At 50.2% G+C, this 22,558-nt stretch overlaps 1 protein-coding gene across 3 annotated transcripts in view; it reads left to right on the forward strand.

Annotated features, from left to right (window-relative positions):
• ZC3H3 (zinc finger CCCH-type containing 3) overlaps window positions 1–22,558 on the forward strand; it is an 84,162-nt gene that overhangs the window by 52,195 nt on the left and 9,409 nt on the right. For 2 of the 3 annotated variants that reach the window (XM_037803354.1, XM_037803357.1), the window contains exons 6-9: window positions 2,175–2,217; window positions 2,310–2,471; window positions 2,579–2,648; window positions 4,543–4,674. In XM_037803354.1, the coding sequence (XP_037659282.1) occupies window positions 2,175–2,217; window positions 2,310–2,471; window positions 2,579–2,648; window positions 4,543–4,674 (407 nt within the window). The remainder of the gene's footprint in view (window positions 1–2,174; window positions 2,218–2,309; window positions 2,472–2,578; window positions 2,649–4,542; window positions 4,675–22,558) is intronic. The other variant, XM_037803355.1, reaches the window with a different exon arrangement.

Genomic DNA, 22,558 nt, shown 5'->3' on the forward strand with positions numbered 1-22,558 from the left:
GCAAGGCCTGTGACCCTGCGACCCCCCACAGGAGATGGGCTCAGGGTGGCTCCTCCCGGCTGGGCTGGGGCTGGGGGAGGCAGCATCTATTTTGGGAAGTTCCCCGGGAAGTGGAAGCTCTGGAACGCTCAGCGCCTTCTGCTCTCGAGGTTGCTGAGGGTTCTCAGGAAACTTTTTAGCACCTCTCGGGCTGGGGCGTCTTTGCCTCTCTGGAGCCAGCTACTTTATGTGCATTTTTTAGCACTGTGAGGCATTTGCAAAGGTGCCTTCTGTTCTTGCTAAGACTCCCACCACAAGCCCCACGCAGGCCCGTTAGGAGCGGAAAACGGGAAGGGGTTGACCTCACCCCGAACCTACCCCGCCCTCAGAGGCCTGGCCTGCGAGTGGGACAGATGGACAGACAGACGGGCAGATGGGGGGCAGATGGCGTTGAGGTGTCCCTGGGTGCCATCCTGGCAGCTCTTGGATCTCACTGGGCCACTCGCCCACACACAGGCCACCCCAAGCCCACTGCCAACCACCCTTGCCTCAGCGCACAGCCCTCAGCCCCTCAGCCCACAGCCCTCAGCCCCTCAACTCCTCAGCCCCTCAGCCCTCAGCCCTTAGCCCCTCAGCCCACAGCCCCTCAGCCCCTCAGCCCCACAGCCCCACATCCCTCAGCCCCTCAGCCCCTCAGCCCACAGCCCTCAGCCCCTCAACCCCTCAGCCCACAGCCCCTCAGCCCTCAGCCCCTCAGCCCACAGCCCCTCAGCCCCACAGCCCCTCAGCCCTCAGCCCCTCAGCCCACAGCCCCTCAGCCCCACAGCCCCACAGCCCCACAGCCCTCAGCCCCTCAGCCCTCAGCCCCTCAGCCCCACAGCCCCTCAGCCCCCAGCCCCTCAGCCCCTCAGCCCCACAGCCCTCAGCCCACAGCCCCGAGCCCGGATGGAAACTCAAGGAGACTGAGGCTCGGGGGCTCAGCGAACCCCAGCCTCCAGGCTCACCCAGTGAGCCCCCTCGACCACAGCAGGTTTACACCCCCAGCAAACCCTTCCTGGAAGGGGGTGGAGGGCTGCAGAGACGAATGGGGAGATGCATGGTGTGGGGCATTGCTGGATTTGGATGGGCCGAGGGCAGCCTCAACATGTTGTCTAACCTGGGCTGGCGCCCAGGGGAGAGGATGAGCTGGGGCCAGGCCCGGGAATTGTCTGTCACCAGCACAGGAAGCCGTGGAGGGATGGGGGGGCCGGGCAGCTGGGACAGACTCCCAGACTTCTCTTGGGCAGAGCTAGTGGGGTGGGGGCGGGGGCTCTGGGGCAGCATCAAAGACCCCGGCGCTCAGATGGGGGGTGCGGGGGCTGAGGAGCAGGGCCCAGCACTATCCCACGGTCCACCTCCCTCCGGGCCGGCCTGGTCGTGCCTCGGGCCCCTGGAGTTGCTGAGTGGTGCGTTCCTGCGGGTGCCCTGTGGGGACTGTCGTGGACAGGCTCCTGCCCCCCACCATGATCCTGGAGAGGTGACCACGTGTCCAGAGGGTTGGCCAGGGCCATGTGATGAGAGTGGGCCCATCTGCGAGCCCCACCCCCCACCTGGGTGCTGCCCAGCCCCTCTGCGGACTGCAGTTTGTGATCTTGGACAGGGGAGGCTGGTCTTCACGCCTCAGGGCTTTGTCTGGCCAGCCCCTGGGAAGGGCCCGAGACGGCACCCTCCTGCCCTTGCTGCACGCACTTCTCTGGTTTTGGCTTTTGTTTCTCACCCTTTAAAACGTGACAGGGAACCACCTCTGGGCTGAGGCTGTGCCGTGGGAAGTGACCCTTCCAGCCCCTTCCAGCCCCGTGGCCTAGGGTCCGCTGTGGGCAGCTCGGGGGAAGGCACCCTGCCTGGGGCCAGCTGCCTGCAGATCCAGGGACCTGGGGTGCGGGACGTCCCCTGCCCTGGTGTGACCGGGACCCCCTTGCCTCGCAGCTGAACCCCCAGGGCCACCAGGTGAGGTGGTGGCCCCCTTCCACTCAGCGCGGCCTGCCGGGGGCACCAGCCGCTCCGCCCCCAGCCGGACAGAAGGCCGACATCCCGGAGGAGGGGACCTCTGGGGGCCTCAGCCACTGGGTTGGGAGCAGCCAGAGCCCAGGGCCCAGTCAGGCGGGATGCAGGAGAGCTGGGCAGGGGTGCGGCCTCTCACGGGCCTCTCTCCACAGGCCGCTTGGACCCAGCCAGCAGCGGCAGCCGCGCCCTGGCCAGGTGCGTTGCTTGGGGCTGGGTGGGTGCGGGTGTGGAGGGCGCAGGGGCGTCCGGCCAGGCCCCTCGGCTCACGCCCCCTCCTGCACCTGCAGCCGGGCGGTGCAGCGCAGCCTGGCCGTCGTGCGCCAGGCGCGGCAGAAGAAGGAGCGCCGGCGGGAGGAATACTGCATGTACTACAACCGCTTCGGCAGGTGCAGCCGCGGCGACTGCTGCCCCTACATCCACGACCCTGAGAAGGTGGCCGTGTGCACCAGGTGCCTACCCCGCGCCCCCGCGGCTCCCGGGCACGCGGCGCCCACAGTGGCCCCCAGGGTGGCAGGTCTCCCCGCTGTCCTCCAGCCCCTCTGCCCGGCTCCCGCAGGTTTCTCCGCGGCACGTGTAAGAAGACAGATGGGACCTGCCCCTTCTCCCACCACGTCTCCAAGGACAAGGTCAGTGCAGCCCGGCCAGGGCCCAGGCACTGCCCCCGCCTGCAGGCGCCGCCTCCCCTTGCCCTGGGCCGCCACTTGCTTCCCGGCCCCGGGGCTCCTCAGCCGGCCACAGGTCTCCTGGCCTGGGCCCACTCCCCTTCTCATGGCGCCAGCCATGCCAGGGCCCCAGGACCCCTGAAGCCCCACCACAGTCTCCCCAGCCGTCAAAGCTGCCCGCGATGGGGTGGGGTGCCCCGAGAGCTGTGCTGGTGAGCCGCTCCAGGGTGAGGGGTGGCCGGTGGTGATGCCCCTGGGGTGTGCAGGTCCAGGACTGTGGCTTTGAGGTGGAGACGGCCTCCCTGCCGGTCAGGGCTGCAGGAGCTGGGAGGTCAGGGGTCATTGCTGGTGGGGTGCCCAGGGTCCCAGGCCCCCAGTCACCCCTTCCTGCGAGTGCCTGGGGCAGCCGGGGGCCAGGGGTGGGGCTGGCACCGAGGGGCCGTATGGAGGTCTCAGAGCGGGAAGGAGCGGCCAGGGCAGCTGCTGCAACAGCTTTTCCCCTTGAGGACTCAGGCAGAATCAGCATTTTCCTCCCTAATCGAGCCTCGGAACTCTGTGGTGAGCAATTTGGAGGTTCACGTCGAGTTTCAGGTTCATTAGCTGCTGCTGCGAGCCGCGCGGTGCTGCCTGACGTGGGCCCGGCGCCTGAATTAATGCTGTTGTTATTTGTGCGGACGTGGTGGGGTGCAAACAAGGTTAATTGAAACGAGAACACAGCTTCCTCTCAGTAATGGCCCCGGCCTGACAGCCAGGAGGAGTTTCGTTGGGTGCGAGAGTTGCCTTTATTATCCTTTTTATTAGACTAATTTGGGCTCTATATCAAAAAGCACATTAAGGGAATCGTCTGCAGCAGCTCCAGCGCCAGCCCCGACGAGAGCCCCCAGCCGCTCTCCGCTCCGCGGCCGCAGTTAAAAGACAATTAAAGATAAACTCTTCCCCGTCAAATCACCCTTTGTTCCTCTGCTCTCTCCCCCGCCTCCCAGCCCCGAAAGAAAGGCGGCTCCTGAACCTCTGTCCCGCCTGAGGGGCAGCAGGGGCCTCCTCGGGTGGGCAGGTGCTGGGCGGCTCTCGGTGGGCTGTGGGGGCACAAGGGGTCCAGGCCGGGAGGTCTGCTGTGGGCAGTGGTGCTGGAGGGGTGCCCTGAGGACCCAGAAGAAGGGTGGTCTGGGGGGAGGCTGGGGCAGCCCCATCGTGAGCTCACCCTGCACCCACCCCAGGCCCCAGTGCCCCTCGTCCTGGGCTGCTCCGAGGCCTCTCCCACCCAGCCAGCCCACCACGGGGACCCCCAGCCAAATGGGCTGCCCGCCAGGGTCCCCTCCTCTGCTGGACCCCGGGCCTGCAGGCAGCAGCCCCCGCCGTCCTCCTGCCTGGAGCCGGCACTGCTCTGTCTCACCCAGGACCCCCGACATCCCCAGGCCCTTCCTGCTCGGGGCCCAGAGGGCTGCTGCGTCCTCTCGGGACCAGGGGCGGCCCCCACCCCGGAGCCAGGCCGCCAGCGAGGGGTCGGGTCTGGGGTATCTTGCCCACCCTCCAGCCCTGGGCATGGGGCAGGCTCGGCAGGTGGGGCCCAGGTGGGGCAGCCAGGTCCCCGCCCCCACCCCGCCCACTCGGGGCTTGGGCTCCCACCTGGGCAGAGCAGGGCAGGTGTGAGAGGGCCTGGCCCGGCCGCGGTCCCCACACCTCAGCTCCTGGTGTCCACCCTCTGTCGGCAGGCACCCCACATCCGTGTGTCTGTGTCCTTGTGGCCGGGACCATGGGGGTCTACACGCAGGCTCCTCCTGACAGTAGGGCCCAGGTTCTCAATCACAGAGTCAGGCGGGTTGAGGGGGGCACCGTCTCATGGCCCGTGTCCCCCCAGATGCCCGTGTGCTCCTACTTCCTGAAGGGGATCTGCAGCAACAGTGAGTGTCCATACAGCCATGTCTACGTGTCCCGCAAGGCTGAGGTCTGCAACGACTTCCTCAAGGGCTACTGCCCTCTGGGCGCCAAGGTGAGGGTCTGTGCCCACCCTGCCCGGGTGCTCAGCTTGACCGTGGTTTCTGCCCGCCCTCAGCTCTCCGTCCCAGCATCCCCCGGGGCCCATTCTCCCATCCATCCCACAGGCGAGTGGGGCCCGGAAGCCAGTTTTCATCTGGGTCACACAGTGTGGGGGGCCTTGGGGGGCCAGCTCAGGTCCTCGGGCACCTCCCATGTGGAAGAGGAGAGACTGAGCCCCCAAAATGGACACACAGTGGGGTAAGTTGGACACCTGGAGTTGGGGAGCAGATACCCCAAGGAGGGGTGCAGCTGTGGACAATCCAGAGCTGTTGGTGACGGGGGCCTCCTGGCTGGGGAGGAAGGGGCAGCCCACTGGGGCCCTGCACTGGGGTGAGGGCCAGCACCCCATGCTCCCGCTGCCTCCCGGGGGAGACTGGTGGCTCAGGTAGGTGGGGGCTGGGGGTGCCACGTGGTGGTCGGGGCTCAGAGACTGGGGCAGGACCAGGACACCTGTGACTCTCCCCCAGCCTGGAGGACAGGTGGACAGGGCCGTGGGCCAGGGCCCACCAGGGAGGCGAGGGGCAGGCATCCTTGGGCAGGGCAGGGCTGAGCGGAGGCCAGGGAGGGGACATCTGAGGGGAGGGGAGGGAGGGACCCTGCCCGTGCCCCTGATCTGCTCTGTCCGGGCAGCCGCTGTCACTGCTGCCCGGGGCCCTGCCGAACGGCCCGGCACTCATCTCTCAGCCGGCAAACTCCCGACAGCTGAGTGAACTGGCTCCTTCTCCTTCCTAATTACCTGTCCTGCCAGCCTTACCTGGGGGACTGCAGCCTCCCTGAACATAAACAGGTTGGCATGTGGGGGCTGCCCGTGCCCAGGAGGAGCTGGCAGGCAGGGCTGCTGCCCAGAGCCACCACATCCACAGCAGCCTGGCCCGGATGTTGTCATGCCCCCCACACCGAGGGCAGGCTGCAGCCGCAGGGTCCAGGGCCCCGGGCAGGGCGGGCTCCAGGCTCGGCGACTGGACAGGACCACAGCTGCACCTGGCTCGCCCACCGCCAGCCTGGAGGGGGCTGCGGAGGGGCCAGGAGGAGGCTGTGTGGGGGGCTGTGGCCTCGAGGCTGGGGTGACCCCCGAGTGCCCCACCAGGTGAGGGCTGGGCCGAGCCGGACACCAGAGGGAGCTGGCAGTCACCTGGGAGGCCGGGTTGGCCTGGGGGTGGGCTGCAGACCTCTGATGCCCAGTTCTGGGGAGCAGGGCTCCTCCAGAAGCCCCGGGCAATTACTGTTAAGATATTCCCACTAAACGAAGATATCAGAGCCGTCTTCGGAGCCCTGATCCCATTAGCGGAAGTGCTTGCCGCGTCCCTTCGGCCTCAGTGCCGGGCCCGCCCCCACGTGATGGAGAGCGGCTTGCGATTATATACAGGAAAGCGCTGAGCAGCCCGGATTTCACTGGGAGAGGCAGCAGCCTGGGCCTTGGAGGGTTAATTTTATTCTCTAAATAATATAAAAAGTGCTGAGTTGTCACCTTGTGCTTGAAGTGGGAGCCCTCAAACGGGCCCCAGAGAGTTTATAATATTCCACTGAATCAAGCGAAATTGTTAACCTTGCTTCATAAAGTGGTGGCTTGTTAAAGAGGCGCCTTCCCCTTTCTTGTGAATAATTTAGGCTGCGAGTAAATCTCTAATCTCTGCCCTTCCCCTTTGGGTGGCCACAAAGCTGCTTCCGCTGCCGTCTGAGGTGCAGGGGATGTGTCCCCGACAGTTTCCACCAGGGGGGACTCCCGGCCCCCCAGGCGCCACCCGGGTCCCTACCCCAGGACCCCCACCCCGGCCTCCTGCGACGCTGACCGTCTCGTTTGGAACTGTGAACCGCCTTCGCTGCCCGAGGCCCCTGTGGGTGTCCTTGGCACCCCCCCGGGGCTCTGGGCATGGACTGCCCAGCTTCCGACTGCAGAACTGGCCACGCTCCTTAGTGACGGTGCCCCGGCTGCCTTGAGTGATAATTTAAAAAGAAATGTGGCAGGAACAGAGCAGGAGAGCAGGGCCTGCCGAGCTGCTCCCATGCAGAGCTCCCTTCTCTCTCCCGCCTCGGTCAAGTGCCCTCAGGAGTGGGGACGCGTGGTGGCCGTTGCTGAGGTTGGCGTGGCCTGACGGCTGTAGGATGACAGAGCTGGGAGAGCCCCAGGTTCCTGGAGCCCAGCCAAGCCAGGGGTCACCCACTGCTGTACGACGAGCCACCCCAAACCTCATGGCTTAAAACAGCAAGGCTGTCTCTCTCGGGGTCTGGAGTCGGGAAGGCGGCGCGGCTCGGCCAGGTCCCCTGCTCGGGGTCTCACGGGCTGGGACCGTGGTCACCTCGAGGCTTGACTGGGGACCCTCCACTCCCCAACTCTCTCACACGGTGCAGGCCGGCCTTGGGCCTCATGGGCTGCTGGCCGGGACATCAGTCCTTGCCACAGGGGCCTCTCTGGGGGCAGCTGCCTTCCCTTTACGCGAGTGGGCGAGCGCAGAGAGCGAGCAGACGGAAGGCAGCGCCTGCACCCGCTCTTGGCAGGCTCAGCCTTTGCTTCTGCCGAGTCCCCCCTGAGAAGTGGGTCACCAGGGCCAGCCCACGCTCAAGGCGTGATTCCCAGGAGGCAGGACTGGGGGCGGGCCGGAGCACCGTCCTCCTGGGCCTGGGCGGCTCCCAGGCCCCTAGACGGCTGTGGGTAGAGACTGGGCCCTGCAGCCATGCAGGCGGCAGCTCTGCCCCAGGAGGGCCCGAGGGTGTCTGCCGGCAATGTCTCCTGGGCTCCCAGCCGGTGGCCCCTGGTCTTGCCCCTCCCGGGCCCCCCATCAGCACAGGTGTCCTCCAGTGTCCCCCGGAACCCCGTCCACCTCTTCCCTTCAGTCAGCAGCACTTGCCTTCCTGCTGCCACTGCCCCGTTTCCTTGGCCCAAAGCCTGCTCTGGCCTCTGTGCTTCATTCTTGGAGCAGGCGGGACTCCACTTCCCTGGGGCTGCTGGGCTGTGGGGCGCTGCCAAGTCCGTGTTCCAGGGACATGTGGTTCACAGGCCTGCTTGGCGTGTTCCCTTTTTTTTTTTTAATCCCTGCAGTGTTATTAAGATATCTTCACATGCCATACAGTCATCCACACTGCAATCAGTTGTTCACAGGATTATCATATAGGTGTGCGGTTATCACCACCATCAGCCTTTGAACACGTTCGTTACTCCAAAAATAATAATAATAAAGAAGAATGAGAAAAAAAACAAGTAAAAAAATAAAACATCTAAAACATCCCATCCCCTAAGCCCATCCTATTTTTCAATTAATTTTTGCCCCCATTTTTCTATTCATCTGTCCATAGACTGGATAAAGGAAGTGGGAGCCACAAGCTTTTCACAATCATGTGGTCACACAGTGTAAGCTATGTAGGTATATGATCACCTTCAAGAATCAAGGCTACTGGGTTGCAGTTTGACAGTTTCAGGTATTTCTGACTATTCCAATACACTAATAATTAAAAAGGGATACCTATATAGTACATAAGAATAACCTCCAGAGTGACCTCTACTCTATTTGAAATCTCCCAGCCACTGAAACTTTACTTTGTTTCATTTCTCTTCCCTCTTTTGGTCAAGAAGATTTTCTCAATCCCACATTGCCAGGTCCAGGCTCATCCCCAGGAGTCATGTCCCACATTGCCAGGGAAATTTGCACCCCTGGGAGTCTTGTCCCACGTAGAGGGGAGGGTAATGAGTTCACCTGCCGAGTTGGCTTAGAGAGGGAGGCCACATCTGAGCAACAAAAGAGGCTCTCTGGGGGTGACTCTTGGGCACATTTGTAAGTAGACTCAGCCTCTCCTTTGCAGCAACAAGCCTCACAAGGGAAAGCCCCCAGATTGAGGGCTCGGCCTACTAAACTGGTAGTCCCCAATGCTCGCAAGAATATCAGGAATTCCCCAGGTGAGGAGATTTAATATTTCTACATTTTTTCCCCTGTCCCTGCGGTCGCGTTTACTGCGTCGGGGGGCGGCCGGTTGCTGAACCCTCGGCTCTCGGCGTTGCTCGGAGGGTACCGGCGGCGGGGGCTCTTTCCCGGAGGCGAGGGCGAGGCGGGGGACTTGGCCAGGTCCCCGGCGGTGGCGTGCAAGGTGTGGAGGGCGGCGCGAGGAAACAGGCGGGACGCTTTTTTCAGGAGGGTAAAACCAAGAGCCTTTATTCAGGGGTGAGCACAAGTTATATAGGCTGGCATAGAGGGCGGGGTCGGTGTAGGGGTGTGGGGTCCTTATATGGCAATGCTGAAGGGACAAAGGCTAGGATTGGTTCTGAGAGGACGCGGAAGCTGTTCGCAGCGGGCGGGAGTTGCTTTGGCAACTGTGCTTGCGCACTGGCGGTGGCGGGAGTTGCTCAAGGCAACGGGGAGTGTGGTGCAAGATAAGGGGGAGGGGGGCGGTTTTCTCCGGCAAGCTTCCTTTAACGGTTGTATTTTGGGTGAGGAAATGGGGCCTGCCTGTCCCTTAAGGGATCTTTGGTGCATTGCTTTTAATTTTGAAACAATTTTGAATTTGAGAAAAATTGCATGACTAGAGACACACATCACAAATAGAAGACACCATCACTCCCAGAGGCCCTGTTTGCTGTTGCCACTTGTCCCCACAATGCCACCTTTGTCTCCTTCAGCCTTGGCCTCCCTCTGTCTCTCCTGTGCTCTCAGGCCCCTGACAGCTTGCAGATGGCAGACCAGGCGTTTCGGGGCATGCCACTCATTTGGAGTGTCTGGGGCAGCCTCACAGACCCTGCAGGCGCTGCCTTGTCTTCCCAGCTTCTCCCACTGTCTCCTTGCTGGCCAGCAGTATTTCCAGGGAGATGGTCTGAGGTGGGGGTCCAGCTTCTAATCCCATCTCCTCTGTGTTTTTTGGGTGGTGCCCTTTTTAAGGAAGCATTCTCTCCCCCACTCCCCCCGTTCACCCACTCATTTAGGCGTTTCTGTCTGTGTGTATTTGTGGATTCCTATTTTATTCAGTGGGTTATCATCCATTGCTATCAGTTTTTAAAAATGTAACTTCTTATGGCAGCATACACATAACATAAAATTTGCCATCTTGGTCACTTTTACCTGTACAATTAATGACATTAATTACATTTACAATACTGTACAACCATCACCTCCATTCGTTACCAAAACTTTGTCATTACCGAACAGAACCTCCATACCATTAGGCAGTGACTCCCCGTTCCCCATCCCCGGACACCCCCAGTCTCCTTTCTGTCTCTGTGAACAGTTTAATCTAGATGCTTCGTGTAAATGGGATCCTACCGTATTTATTTTCTGTCTGGCCTCTTGCACTCAACCTGAGGTCTCCAGGGTTCGTGTCTGTTGCTGCGTGTACCTGCACTTCATTCCTTTTCATGGCCGAATCATCGTCCGTTGTGGGGACTACCACGTTTCATCTGTTGATGGGTGCTTGGGTGGCTTCCACCTTTTGGCTGTTGTGAATAACGCTGCTGCGAACATTGGTGGATGAGTAGCTGTCCAAGTCGCTGTTTTCACTCTTTTGGGTGTAGACCTAGGAGTGGAATTGCTGGCTCATCTGGTAATTCTGTCTTTACTTAAGAAACTGCCCAACTGTTTTCTATAGTGGCTGCACCCTTTTCTGTCCCGCCAGCACATCCTCATGAGCACTTGTAATCATCTGTCGTTTAGATTCTAGCCCTCCTCTTGGGTGGGAGGGGGCATCTCGCTGGAGCTTTGATTTGCATTCACCTCGTGCCCATGGGCCATTTGTGTTTCTTTGATGCAATGTTCATTCAGATCTTTCGCCCACTTTTTAGTTGGAGTATTTGTCTTATTACTGCGTTGCTAGAGTCTTTATGTACTCTAAATCCAAGCCCTTTATCAGATACACAATTTGCAAATATTGTCTTCATCATCTTAGTGGTGTATTTTGGAGTGCAGCAGTTTTTAACAGTAATTATGTCCAGCTTTTTGTTTTGTTTGTTTTTTATGGCTTCTGTTTTTGGTATTGTGTCTAAAAACTCTTTGCTTGACCCAAGGTCATGAAGATTTTCCTCTATGTTTTCTTCTAGAAGTATTATAGTTTTAGCTATTAAATTTAAGTGTGTGATCCATTTTGAGTTAATTTTTATACTGAGAGTTTAAGGTTTTTTTGTTTTGTTTTGTTTTATTTTGTTTTGCATGTGGATATCAACTTGTTGCACCATCATTTATTGAAAAATTGTTGAATTATCTTGGCACCTTTCTCAAACTCAGTTGACCACTATTTGGGCTTATTTGTGGCCTCGGCCTCGGTCTTTCCTGACCTCTGGGCCTCTTCTAACGCCAGCACCACACGGTCTTGCTCACTGTCATTTACATCCTCACGTAGTAGAAGTTCTTCACCTCCCTTCTTTTTGAAATTATTTTGTCTCTTCTAGGTCCTGTGCATTCCCATATAACTATTCGGCTCAGTCTTTCAATTTCTGGAAAGAAGCCTGCGGGGATTTTGATAGGGATTGTGTTGAATCTCTAGGTCAACTTGGAGAGAACTGATATCTTAACACTAGAATCGTCTAATGAATAAACGTGGGATGTCGCTGCATTCATTTAGATCTTTATTCTCTCTCACTTGTAGTTTTGTAGTTCTCATTGAACAGATCTTACTCTCTTGGTTTCCCTCACTGCTTAAGCAGATACCATGCAGTGGGTCAGCTTAAACAATGGGGATTTATGGGCTCACAGTTTTGAGGCTAAAGGGAAGTATAAATTAAGGCGTCACCAAGGCGATGCTTTCTGTGGCGTTCTGGGGCCGGCTGCCAGTCATCCCTGCTCCGGGGCTCTGCTGCCTGGCGGTGCACGGGGGTCGCTCCCGGCCTCTCCCTTCCCTCCGGGGTCCACTGACCTTCAGCTTCTGGCTGCCCCTCTGTGGTTTTCTCTCTCTCTCTCTGTCTGAATTCCATTCTGCTTTTAAAGGACTCCGGTAAGAGGATTGAGACCCGTCCCGGTTCAGTAAGGTCTTCAGTCCGTTCACTGGAGGAGCCTCATCAGAAAGTCCTCCTCACAGTCAGTTCGCACCACAGGGATGGATTAAGGTTACGGACGTGACTTTCTGGGCTACAGAGCTCCAAGCCAACACACACCTCTTTTGTTAAATTTATTCCTCAGTAAATTATTATTTTTAATACTATTATGGATGGATTTGTTTGTTTAATTTCACTTGATGGTGTCCCACAGGTTCCTGAGAGGCTCTGTTCACTTTTTCTTCATTCTTTCCTCTTTCTGCTCCTCAGATGAGATGGTTTCAATGGTCTTATCTGCAAGTTCCTCGATTCTCTCTTCTGCCAGCTCCAATCTGCTGTTGAACCCCTCTAGGAAATTATTAATTTCTGTTACTGAGTTGTTCAGCTCTAGTTGATTCCTTTTCATAATTTTCACCTCTCAATTGATACTCTTTTTGTGCTCACCTGTTGTTTTCCTGATTTCCTTTCATTCTTTGCCTGTGTTTTCCTTGAACTCTCTGAGCCTGTATAGGACCATTTTTTTAAAAGTCTTTGTCTGGTGTGTCCTAAGTCTGATCTTCCTCACTGATGCTTGCTAATGCTTTAATATTCTCCTTTGCCTGGGCTGTCACTTCTGTTTCTTTGTATGTGTTGTAATCGTTGCTAAAACCTGGATATTTTGAAATTTTAATGTGTTGTCACACATTAAAAGCTTGTGTACAGGTTGTGTTATGGTAGAGTCCTTGAATGCTATGAGCTGACAAAGAAAAAGAAAAAGAAAGCCCCTTTCCCAGTCTGTGCAGACTGACCTGTGGGAGCACTCGCTGAGGCCTTACCTGTGCGGTGAGGTTGGAGAAGAGCTCCGGGCCACAGCACGGGGCCACCCTGTCCTTCCTGCACATACCTCTTGTCTCGGGCACGTGTGGCCCTGGGAATTCCGCCGATGTAATGGTTCTGAATGTGCTCTCTGCCCCAGGAAGCATTTCCTCAGGGTCCTGGGAGCTGCCCTGTAGGTCCCACAGCCAGCAGTCCCCTGCCCCAGGCAGCCACTTGCCTGCTCCCCCAGGGTTCTGTGGCGAGCTCGCTGAGCCGCCCTCTGCACACAGGGCCTGTTCTGGGACAGCGAGCCTGCACTGTGTCCTCGTACAGACGGGTGCGCCCAGACAGCCCTGCTCCCAGTGTGCACCCGAGGGTTACTCCGCTCCCTGCAGAACCGAGCCCTGGGACCCACTCGGGAAGAGGAGGCTGGTCCACACTGAGCTGTTACGGGGTGGCAGGGGGCAGCCAGGGTGCCTGAGATCCTGCTGCTTTTTTAGTGGCCTGAGTCTTGATTCAGTGCTCACCCTGTCACTGCAGTTCTTGAACTGTTTTCTGGAGCTGTGAGAAGTTGTTTCTGCCAGTTCTTGCTGGTTGTTCAAAGTTTCCGTGGGGGGTGAACCCTGAAGCGTTTCCCTCTGCCGTCTCGATCAGGTGGGGCCTCATCTTTGGTTTTCTTAAGAAACTGCAAAACTATTCCAGAGTGGCTGTTCTGTTTTGTATTCCCACCAGCACTGTGGAAGTGACAGTTTCTCTGCATCTTTGTCAGCACTTGGTATTGCACTGTTTTTTATTTTAGCCATTTTGATGGTATATCATGTGACTCTGTTGCGTTTTTTATTTTCATTCCTAATGGCCAGTGATGTTGAGCATCTTTTCATACGCTTATTGGCCATTTGAGTATCTTCTTTGTAGAACTGTCTATTCAGATTCTTTACCCATTTTTAAAAAATTTTATTTATTTTCAGTTGTAAAAATATACAGTGTAAAAATCTTTTTAACTATTGTTAGTAGACAATTCTGTGGCGTTAAGTATATTGTGTAACTTTTACCACTATGTATTTCCAGACTATTTTCATCATTGCCAACCAAAATGCATCCCCATTCAGCAGTTACTCTTCGTTTCCCCCAGCCCAACTTATAGAAGTCTCTATCAGTTTGCTTATTTTTAGTATTTTATATGAGAAATCATAAAGTATTTGTGCTTTTGTGTGTGCCTCGTTTCACTCACCGGGATGTCTCAGCTTCATCCACGCTGTGGCAGGTGCCAGCCCTGTACTTCTTTTACGAATTAGTTTCCCGGACGCTGAAGCAGATGCCATGAAATGGTTTGCCTTCAACAGTGGGAATTCATTTGCTTAGATTTTGAGCTAAAAGAAAGTCCACATCAAGACCTCATCAAGGCGACGCTCTCTCCCTGAAGACGGGCGCTCTGGGGCGGCTGCTGCGGCCCTGGTCCTTAGTCGGTCACGGGGCGAGGCGCGCGGTGGCGTCTCCAGCCTCTCCCTCCTCTTGCGGGCTCCCTGGATTTCAGCTTCTGCTGCTCCCTCCGCGGCTCTCTCTCTCTCTCTCTGTCTGAATTTCACTCCACTTACGTGTGATGGGATGAAGACCCCTCCTGATCGAGTAGGCCCCACCTCCCTAACTGAGGTCACCTCATCTAAAGGTCCTGCTGACAACGGGTTCACACCCACAGGAAGGGATTGAATTTAAGAACATGTGTTTCTGGGGTGTATACAGCTTTAAACCACCCTCGCGTTCTGTCTATCTGTTCATCTGTTGACGGACACTTGGGTCGCTTCCAACTTTTGGCCATTGTGGATAATGCTGTGATGAATATTCATATACAAATATGTCTGTCTGAGTCCTTGCTTGCAGTTCTTGGCCTATTTTTTAATGAGGTTGTCTTTTTAAATTGGGTTATGATAGTTCTTTATATATGCCAAATACAAGTCCCTTATCAGATAAATTACCTGCAAAAATTTCCTCCCATTTTGTAAATTGTCTTTTCACTTTCTTGATGGTGTCTTTTGAAACAAAAAAGTTTTTAAATTTCAGTGATCTTCCGTTTATATTTTCTTTTGTGGCTTGTGACTTTGGTGTCTTATTTAAGAATCCATTACCTAATCCATAGCCAAGAAGATTTACACCTATGCTTTCTGCTGAGTTTTGTAGTTTTCACTCTTACATTTAGGTCTTTGATCCATTTTCAGGTGATTTTTTAATACGGTGTGAGGAGGGTCCGACTCCACTCTTCTGCATGCGGGCATCTGTCATCCCAGCCCCATGTGTGCAGAGGACTCCTCTTTCCCCATTGGATGATCATGGCGCCCTTGCTGAAAACCAGCTGGCCACATGTGTGCATTTATTCTGGACTAAGCAGTTCTATTCTGTTGGTCTCTACATCCATCTTACACCAGCACCACGCTGCCTGGGTCACTGTATCTTTATAGTACATTCTGAAATCAGGAACGGTGACTCCAACTCTTCTTTTTCAAGGTTTTTTGGCTATTCTGCGTCCCTTGAATTTCCATCTGAATTTTAAGAGCAGCATATCAATTTCTGCAAAGAAATCAGCTGGGATTTTCTTAGAGATCGTGTTGAATCTGTAGATGAATTTGGGGAGTATTGCCATTTTAATAACATGGTCTTCCAATCCATGAGGATGGATTGTCCTTCCATTTATTTAATTCTTCTTTAATTTCTTTCAACAATGTCATAAAGCTTTCAGAATGTAAGTTTTGTTCTTTTAAATTTAATTCCTAAGTATTTTATTTTTTTGATGCTACTGTAAAAGGAGTTTTCTTAATTTTTAGTCTGCTCATTGCTAATATATAGAAATACAGTTGATTTTTGTGTATTGATCTTGTATCAAATATTGCTGCTGAACTCATTATTAGCATGTATAGTTTTATTGTGGATTCCTCATGATTTTCTATATAAGAGATGATGTCGTCTGCAAATAGAGTTTTACTTCCTTTCCAGACTGGATGCTTGTATTTCATTTTCTTACCTAATTGCCCTGGCTGTAACTTACAGGACCGTGCTCAGTGGAAGCAGTGAGCGTGGACGTCTTTGTCTTGTCCTGATCTTAGGGGGAAGCGTCTACTCTCTCCAGTAAGTTGAACGTTAGTGGTGCGTTTTTCGAGATGGTCCTTCTCAGGCTGGGGCAGGTTCCTTCTCTTCCTCGTTTGTTGAATGTTTTTATCATGAGGGAGTGAATTTTCTCAAAACCTTTTTCTGTGTAAGTTGAGATGTGATTCTTGTCCTCTGTTTTATTGATGTGGTGTATTACATTGGTATTCTTGTGTTGACTCAACCTTACATTCCTAGGATAAATCCCACTCGGTCAAGGTGTGTACCCCTTTTTATATATTACTGGGGTTCATCCGCTAATGTTTTGTTGAGGATTTTTGCATCATAAGAGATACTGATCTGTAGTTTTCTTGTGATGTCTTTGTCTAGTTTTGGTATCAAATAATTCTGGCCTCATAGAATGAGTTTGGAATTGTTCCTTTGTCTTTTATTTTTTGAAAGAGATTGTGAAGAACTGATATTAATTCTTCTTTAAATGTTTGGTAGAATTCACCATTGAGCCATCAAAGCCTGAGCTTTTCTTTGTGAGAAGGTTTTAAATTGTTAAGCCAACTTCTTTAGTGTTATAGATCTATTCAGATTTTCTATTTCTTGAGCCATTTCTGGTAGTTTCTTTCTCAGAGTTTGTCCATTTCATATGAATTTCTACTTGGTGTACATTTGTTCTTAGTATGCCTTTATGATTCTTTTTGTTTTAGAAGGATCCAAAGTTATGTCTCCACTGATTCTAGTAATTAAAGTCTTCCCTCTTTTTTTCTTGGACAGTATAGATAAAGGTTTATCAATTGTGTTGTTCTTTATCCACCTCGTGATTTTGTTGATGTTTCTGTTGTTTTTCCGTTCTTTATTTCATTTATTTCTGCACTATTTCTTGTTATATCCTTCCTTCTGCTTACTCTGGGTTTAATTCACTGTCTTTTTCCAGTGTCCTAATATAAAAGATTAGGTCGATTTGAGATATTTCTTTTTCTTTTTCTTTTTTTTTTCCTTTCTTCATTTTTAATGGAGGCATTTGTAGTTATACATTTTCCTCTCATCACTGCTCTGACTATATCTAACATGTTTTGATATTCTGTTTCTTCATCTTTCATTCATCTTAAAGTATTTGCTAATTTCCTTTGTGATTTTTTTTCTTTGACCCATTAGTTATTTAGTAGTGTTGCTGAACTTTCACATATTTATGAATTTCCCAGTGTTCTTTATTCATTTCCTCTTCCACTTCTGTGTGGTTAGAGACCATACTTTGTATGATTTTAATCCTTTTAGATTTCTTGAGGCCTGCCATATAGTCTGTCCTGCAGAACATTCCATATTCACTTGAATTTGTATTTTGCATTGTTGTGTGGAGTATTCTATAGATGCCTGTTAGGTCTAGTTTTTTGTTTAGTGTTGTTCAAGTCTTTTATTTATTTTTTGTGTGTGTGTAGGATTTTATGCCTAATTGTTCTGTCCATCATTGAAAGAGGTATTGAGGTCTCCAGCAGTTATTGTTGAATTGTTAATTTCTTCCCTCAATTCTGTCAGGGCGGGATTCCTTCACGTCTTGGGGGATTCTGAAGTTAGGTACATATATGTTTATAATTGCTGAAACTTCCTAGTAGACTGATTCTTTATCATTGTAAAATGTCCCTCTTTATCTCTAGCAGTAGTTTTTTGTTTTCAAGTCTATTTTGTGTTAGATGTATATAGTCGCTGCATCTTACTTATGGTTACTCTTTGTATTATGTGTCTTTTTCCATCCTCTTACATTCAACCTGTTTGTGTCTTTGAATCTAAAGTGTGTCTGCTTCATACAGCATATGGTTGGATCTTGTTTTGTTTTGTTTTTCTTATCCAGTATAACAGCTTCTACCATTGGATTGTATTATTTGTTCCATTTGTGTTTTATGTTACTATTGATATAGTTGGATTTACATCTGCCATTTTACTTGTCTTCTATTTTTCTCATGTCTTTTTTTGTTTCACTATTCATTCCTTCTTTACTGCTTTCTTTTGCATTAAGTGAATATTTTCTAGTATAACATTTTAAATCCTTTAATGATTTTTTTCCACTGTTTTGTTTTGGGGGGGGTATTTTCTTAGTGTTTGCTCTATGGCTTACCATACACATCTTAATTTTTCAGCATCTACTTCAAATTTATATTGTCTTAATTCCAGTGAGCTGTAGAAATGTTACTCATGTATCTCTATTCCTTCTTCCCTCTTTTTGTGCTATTATACATATTAAAATATATATTACAAACTCAATAATTATTATGATTATTTTATGTAATTTTATGCCTTTAAAAGAAGCTGAGAGAAGAACAAGAATATATTTATACAGTTTGTTATATTTACCTACATATTTATCATTTCTGGTTATCTTTGTTTGTTCCTGTGGGTTCTAGTTACCATCTGGTGTCATTTCCTTATTCCAGTACAACTCTGTTCCCAGCTACTAATGTGTGTTGTTATTGTCAAATATATTACATTTCTGTGTTACAGGCTCAACATTACAATTTTTTTACATATTGTTTTATATAATTGCTTTTTAAATCAGTTAAGAGAAGAAAGGAGAAAAATATGCACTTATACTTTCTTCTATAATTGCATAATTATTTTTACTGGGGCTTTTTTACCAGTTGTGTTTGTGTGTCTGGGTTTGAATTAGCATCTAGTGTTACTTGCTTTCAGCCTGAAGAAATTCCTTCAATGTTTCTTGTAAGGTGGAGCTGCTAGCAACAAATTCTCTCAGTTTTTGTTCATCTGGGAACATATTTATTTTGCCTTCATTTTGAAAGATAGTCTTGCTGCATATAAGATTCTTGATGGACAGTTTTATTCTTTCATCACTTTGAAAATGTTATCTCATCGTTAGCCACCATTGTTTCTGATGAGAAATTGGCTGTAATCCTAATGGGACTCCCCTATACATGATATGTTGATTTTCTCTTTCTACTTTCAGCATTTTCTCTTTGTCTCTTTGGCTGTCATCATTACTACTACAATGTGTCTGGGTGTGGATTTCTGCATTTATCCTGCTTGGAGCTCATTAGGCTTCTTGGATGTGTAGATTAAAGTTTTTCAGCATATTTGGGAAGTTTTCAGCCATTAGTTCTTCAAATAGATTTTCTCTCTCTTCCTCTTCTCTCTGCTTCTTTCTCCTTTTCCTCTCTTTCTGTACTCCAGTTACACACATGTTGGTGGACTTGAAATGTGTCACACATTTTTCTGAGGCTCTGCTTATTTTTCTTCACTCTGTTTTCCTCTGTGTTCTTTGGATTGCATAATGTCTGTTGATCAGTCTTCAAAGTCGCTGATTCTTTCTTCTGCCAGTTCAAATCTATTGTTGAGCCCCTCCAGTGAATTTTTATTTTGGTTATTGTACTTTTCAACTCTAGAATTTTCATTTGATTCTTTTTTATAATTTCTAGCTTTCTATTGGTGTTCTTCATTTCATGCAACATCGTTATCATACATTACTTTTCTAGCCACGGTTTCCTTTAGTTCTTTGAACATGTTCAGAATGGCTACTTTGAAGTCTTTGTTAAATCCGACATCTGGTCACTGGCTTCTTGCCTGCTCTCTTACTTGCCTATGAATCATGGGTTCCTGTTTCTTTGCGTTCTCATCATTTTTGAAAACTGGACATTTTAGGTAATACACTGTACCACTCTGGATATCAGGTGCCCCCCATCTCCAGGGGTTGTTGTTGGGGTGCGTATTTGTTTTGTGACCCAGCTGGGCTGGTTTAGTGACACTTTTCTCCCCTTAGCTTCACACTGCGAAGCCTTTGGTGCTGCACTTCGGAGCGCAGGGCCTGGACGTGTGCCCAGTCGCCCTGTGACTGCTCTTAGGAGGGCTTTCCTGTCTCTCCCTGACCAGTCACTGCCCGATGGCTCTGTTGTTTTGACAGTGCCCTGGGACATGAGTTGCTCAGCGTCAGACCCAGTTAAATTTGGGCAGGAGTACATTTGAGGCCAGACTTTGAAGTTCGTTCTGACCCCAGGAAGTTTTCCTAGCTAGCCCTTTCCCTGGCTCTCTCAGGGGAAGTAGCTGGGCTGTGGGTTATCTTTTTGCTCTTAATTAAGGTGAGCTATTGTTTTTGAAATTACCCTTAGCTTGAACTTCCCCACATTATGTTTAGTATAAATCAGATCCTTTGAGAGCTTCAGAGCTGTCTTTCCCTGGGGCAGCTCTCTAGGCGGCTTCTCCAGCTGTGGAAACTTTACCCTGTGGGCAAGGTGGAGTGGGGGCTCTCAGGATGCCAGGTGTCGGGGCCTGCACTCCTGTGGGTGGGGGCGGGGTAGGAAGGGAGCCCCCCACCCTCCAAGTCACCCAGGAAGTCAGCATCCCGACGGGAGGTGGGAAGCCGTGCTCTGTAGCTGAGGGGAGAGGAGCCCCCATGGGCCACACTCCTGGCGTGGGGGAGCAGTCAGCTGAACTAGGGCGAGGAGATGCCGCGGACTGTCACTGACCTTGCTGAGCTGAGCATTAGTTGATTTCTTCAAGTAAATGTTTCTTCGTTTGCTGTGTGCTCTTGGTGCAGCCTTCAGATGCTTTAGATGAATGCAGTGGTTGTTTTTATCGTGTTCTCCAGTTTTGCTTACTTCTCTGGGGTGTGGGCCTGCAGAGCTCCTCCTGCTGTCATCCCAGAAATGGAACGCCTCCTTGCTGGGATTTTTATGAGAATTACATAAAACCAGTCCATCAGTGTGGGGAGAATTGACAGCTTTACTACACTGAGACTTCCAGCCCATGAACACAGTTATGTCTCTCCCTTTACTTGATTTTCTTTGATTTCTTTCATTGTATTTTGTGGTTTTCAGCGTACAAGTCCTGTACATGTTTTGATAGATTTACAGCCAGTATTTAGTTTTTATTTAACTATTGTAAATGGTATTAAACTTTAATTTGGGGTCTACATGTTCATTGCTAGTATATAGAAATACAATTGGTTTTTGTATTTTATCATGTCCTGCAACCCTACTGAAATTACTTTTTAGTCCTAGTAGTTCTTTTGGTAGTTCCTTTGGGATTTTCTGCATAAAATATCATGTCATCTGCTGTTAAGGGCAGTTTGATTTCTTCCTTTCCAATCTGTATGCCTTTATTTCTTTTTCTTGCCTAATTCCACTGGTTGAAACTTCCAGCACTAGGTGGAATAAAAGTGATGACAGCAGACATCCTTGTCTTTTTTCCCCACTCTTAGCAGGGATAGTGTTTAGTTTTTCACCATGAAGTATAATGTCATCTGTAGGGTTTTTGCAGAAGCTCTTTCCCAAAGAAGTTCCCCTCTATTCCTGTATTTCCAAGAGGATTTTTCATGAGTGTGTATTGAATTTTGTCCAGTGCCTTTTCTGCACTTATACTATTGTGTGATTTTTCTTCTTTAATTTGTTAATATGGTGAATTATATGGTTTGATTTTTTAATTTTGAACCAGTCCTGCACCCTGCAATAAACCCCACTTGGTCATGGTATAGTTCTTTTTATATATTGCTGAATTCTGTTTGCTAATATTTTGTGAAGGCTTTTTGCATCTATATTCATGAGAGATACTGGTTTGTAGTTTGTGTTTGTTTTTGTTTTTTTGGTGTTGATGTAACCTGGTTTTGGTATCTGGGTAATACTAATTTCATAAAATTAATTGAGAAGTATTCCCTCCTCTTCCATTTGCTGGAAGAAATTGGATAGAATTGGTGTTCATTCTTCTTTAAATATTTGGTAGGATTTTCCAGTGAGGCCATTTGAGCCAGGAAATTTCCTCTTTGGGGAGTTTTTAATTACAGATTCAATTTCCTTAATAATTATAGTGCTATTCAAATTATCTGCTTCATATCGGGTGAGTTCTGGTAGTTTGTGTTTTTCAAGGAATTGGTCCCTTTCATGTAAGTTGTCATATTTATGTGTGCAGAATTGTTCAAAGTTTTTCCTAATCATCCTTTTGATGTCTGCAGAGCCTGTAGTGACCCCTTTTCATTCTCAGTATTGGTAATCTGTGTCTTTTCTCTTTTTTTGTCAGTCTTGCTAAATGTTGTCAATTTTATTGATCTTTTCCAGAAACCAGCTCTTTGTTTCATTGATCTTCTCTATCATTTTTCTCTTCTCAATTTCATTGATTTCTGCTGCTATAGGTACTCTTTCTTTCTTTCTACTTACTTTGAGTTTATTTTGCTTTTTTCTAGGTTCTTGACGTGAGAGCTTCGACTATTGATTCAAGAAAAATTTCCCCTTTTCTAATGCATGAATTTAGTTAGCCATGTCCCACAAGACTTGAGATGCTGTATTTTAATTTTTATTCAGTTCTGTTGTTAAGTTTTCCATGACTTTGCTCTTTAACCCATGGATTAGTTAGAACACTGTTGCTTAGTTTCCGGATGTTTGGAGATTTTCTGTCGTCTTTCTGTTACTGGTTTCTGGTTCGATTTCCTCCTGGTGAGGCACACCCGCTGTATGATTTCAGTACTTCCAGATTTCTTGAGGTTTGTTTGATGGCCCAGGTTATGGTCTGCCTTGGCGTATGTTCCATGGGCTCTTGGAAAGGATGTGTGTTGTTGGGTGGAGATTAACTCTTGTTGGTTAATGATGTTTTTGAGTTCTTCTCTATCCTTGCTGATTGTCTGGTTATTCTATCAGTTATTGAGAGAGGGTAGTTGAAGGCTCCAAGTGTAATTGTGAACTTGTCTGTTTCTTCTTTCAGCTCTGCCTCCTTTTTTATTATGGTGAAATTCGTAGCTTAAAATCAGCTAACGTAAGAAGGCTAACAAACAATTAGCCTTGATGCAGTGGACAGCTCAGTGGCAGTGTTGTACAGTGACCGCCTCTCTCTGGTTTCAAAACTTTTTCCTTACCCCAGAAGAAAATCCTGTCCCCGTTAAGTGATCACTCCTCGCTCTTCCTTCCCTCCAGTCCGTCTGCTTCCATCTCTAGATTTGCGTGTTCTGGGTGTTCTGGGTAAAAGGATTCATACAGTTTGTGACTTTTTGCTCAGCGTGCCGTTTTCCAGGTCCTTCCAAGTTGCA

The sequence above is a fragment of the Choloepus didactylus genome, chromosome 14, assembly GCF_015220235.1.
Source record: "Choloepus didactylus isolate mChoDid1 chromosome 14, mChoDid1.pri, whole genome shotgun sequence".
Lineage (NCBI taxonomy): Eukaryota > Metazoa > Chordata > Mammalia > Pilosa > Megalonychidae > Choloepus > Choloepus didactylus.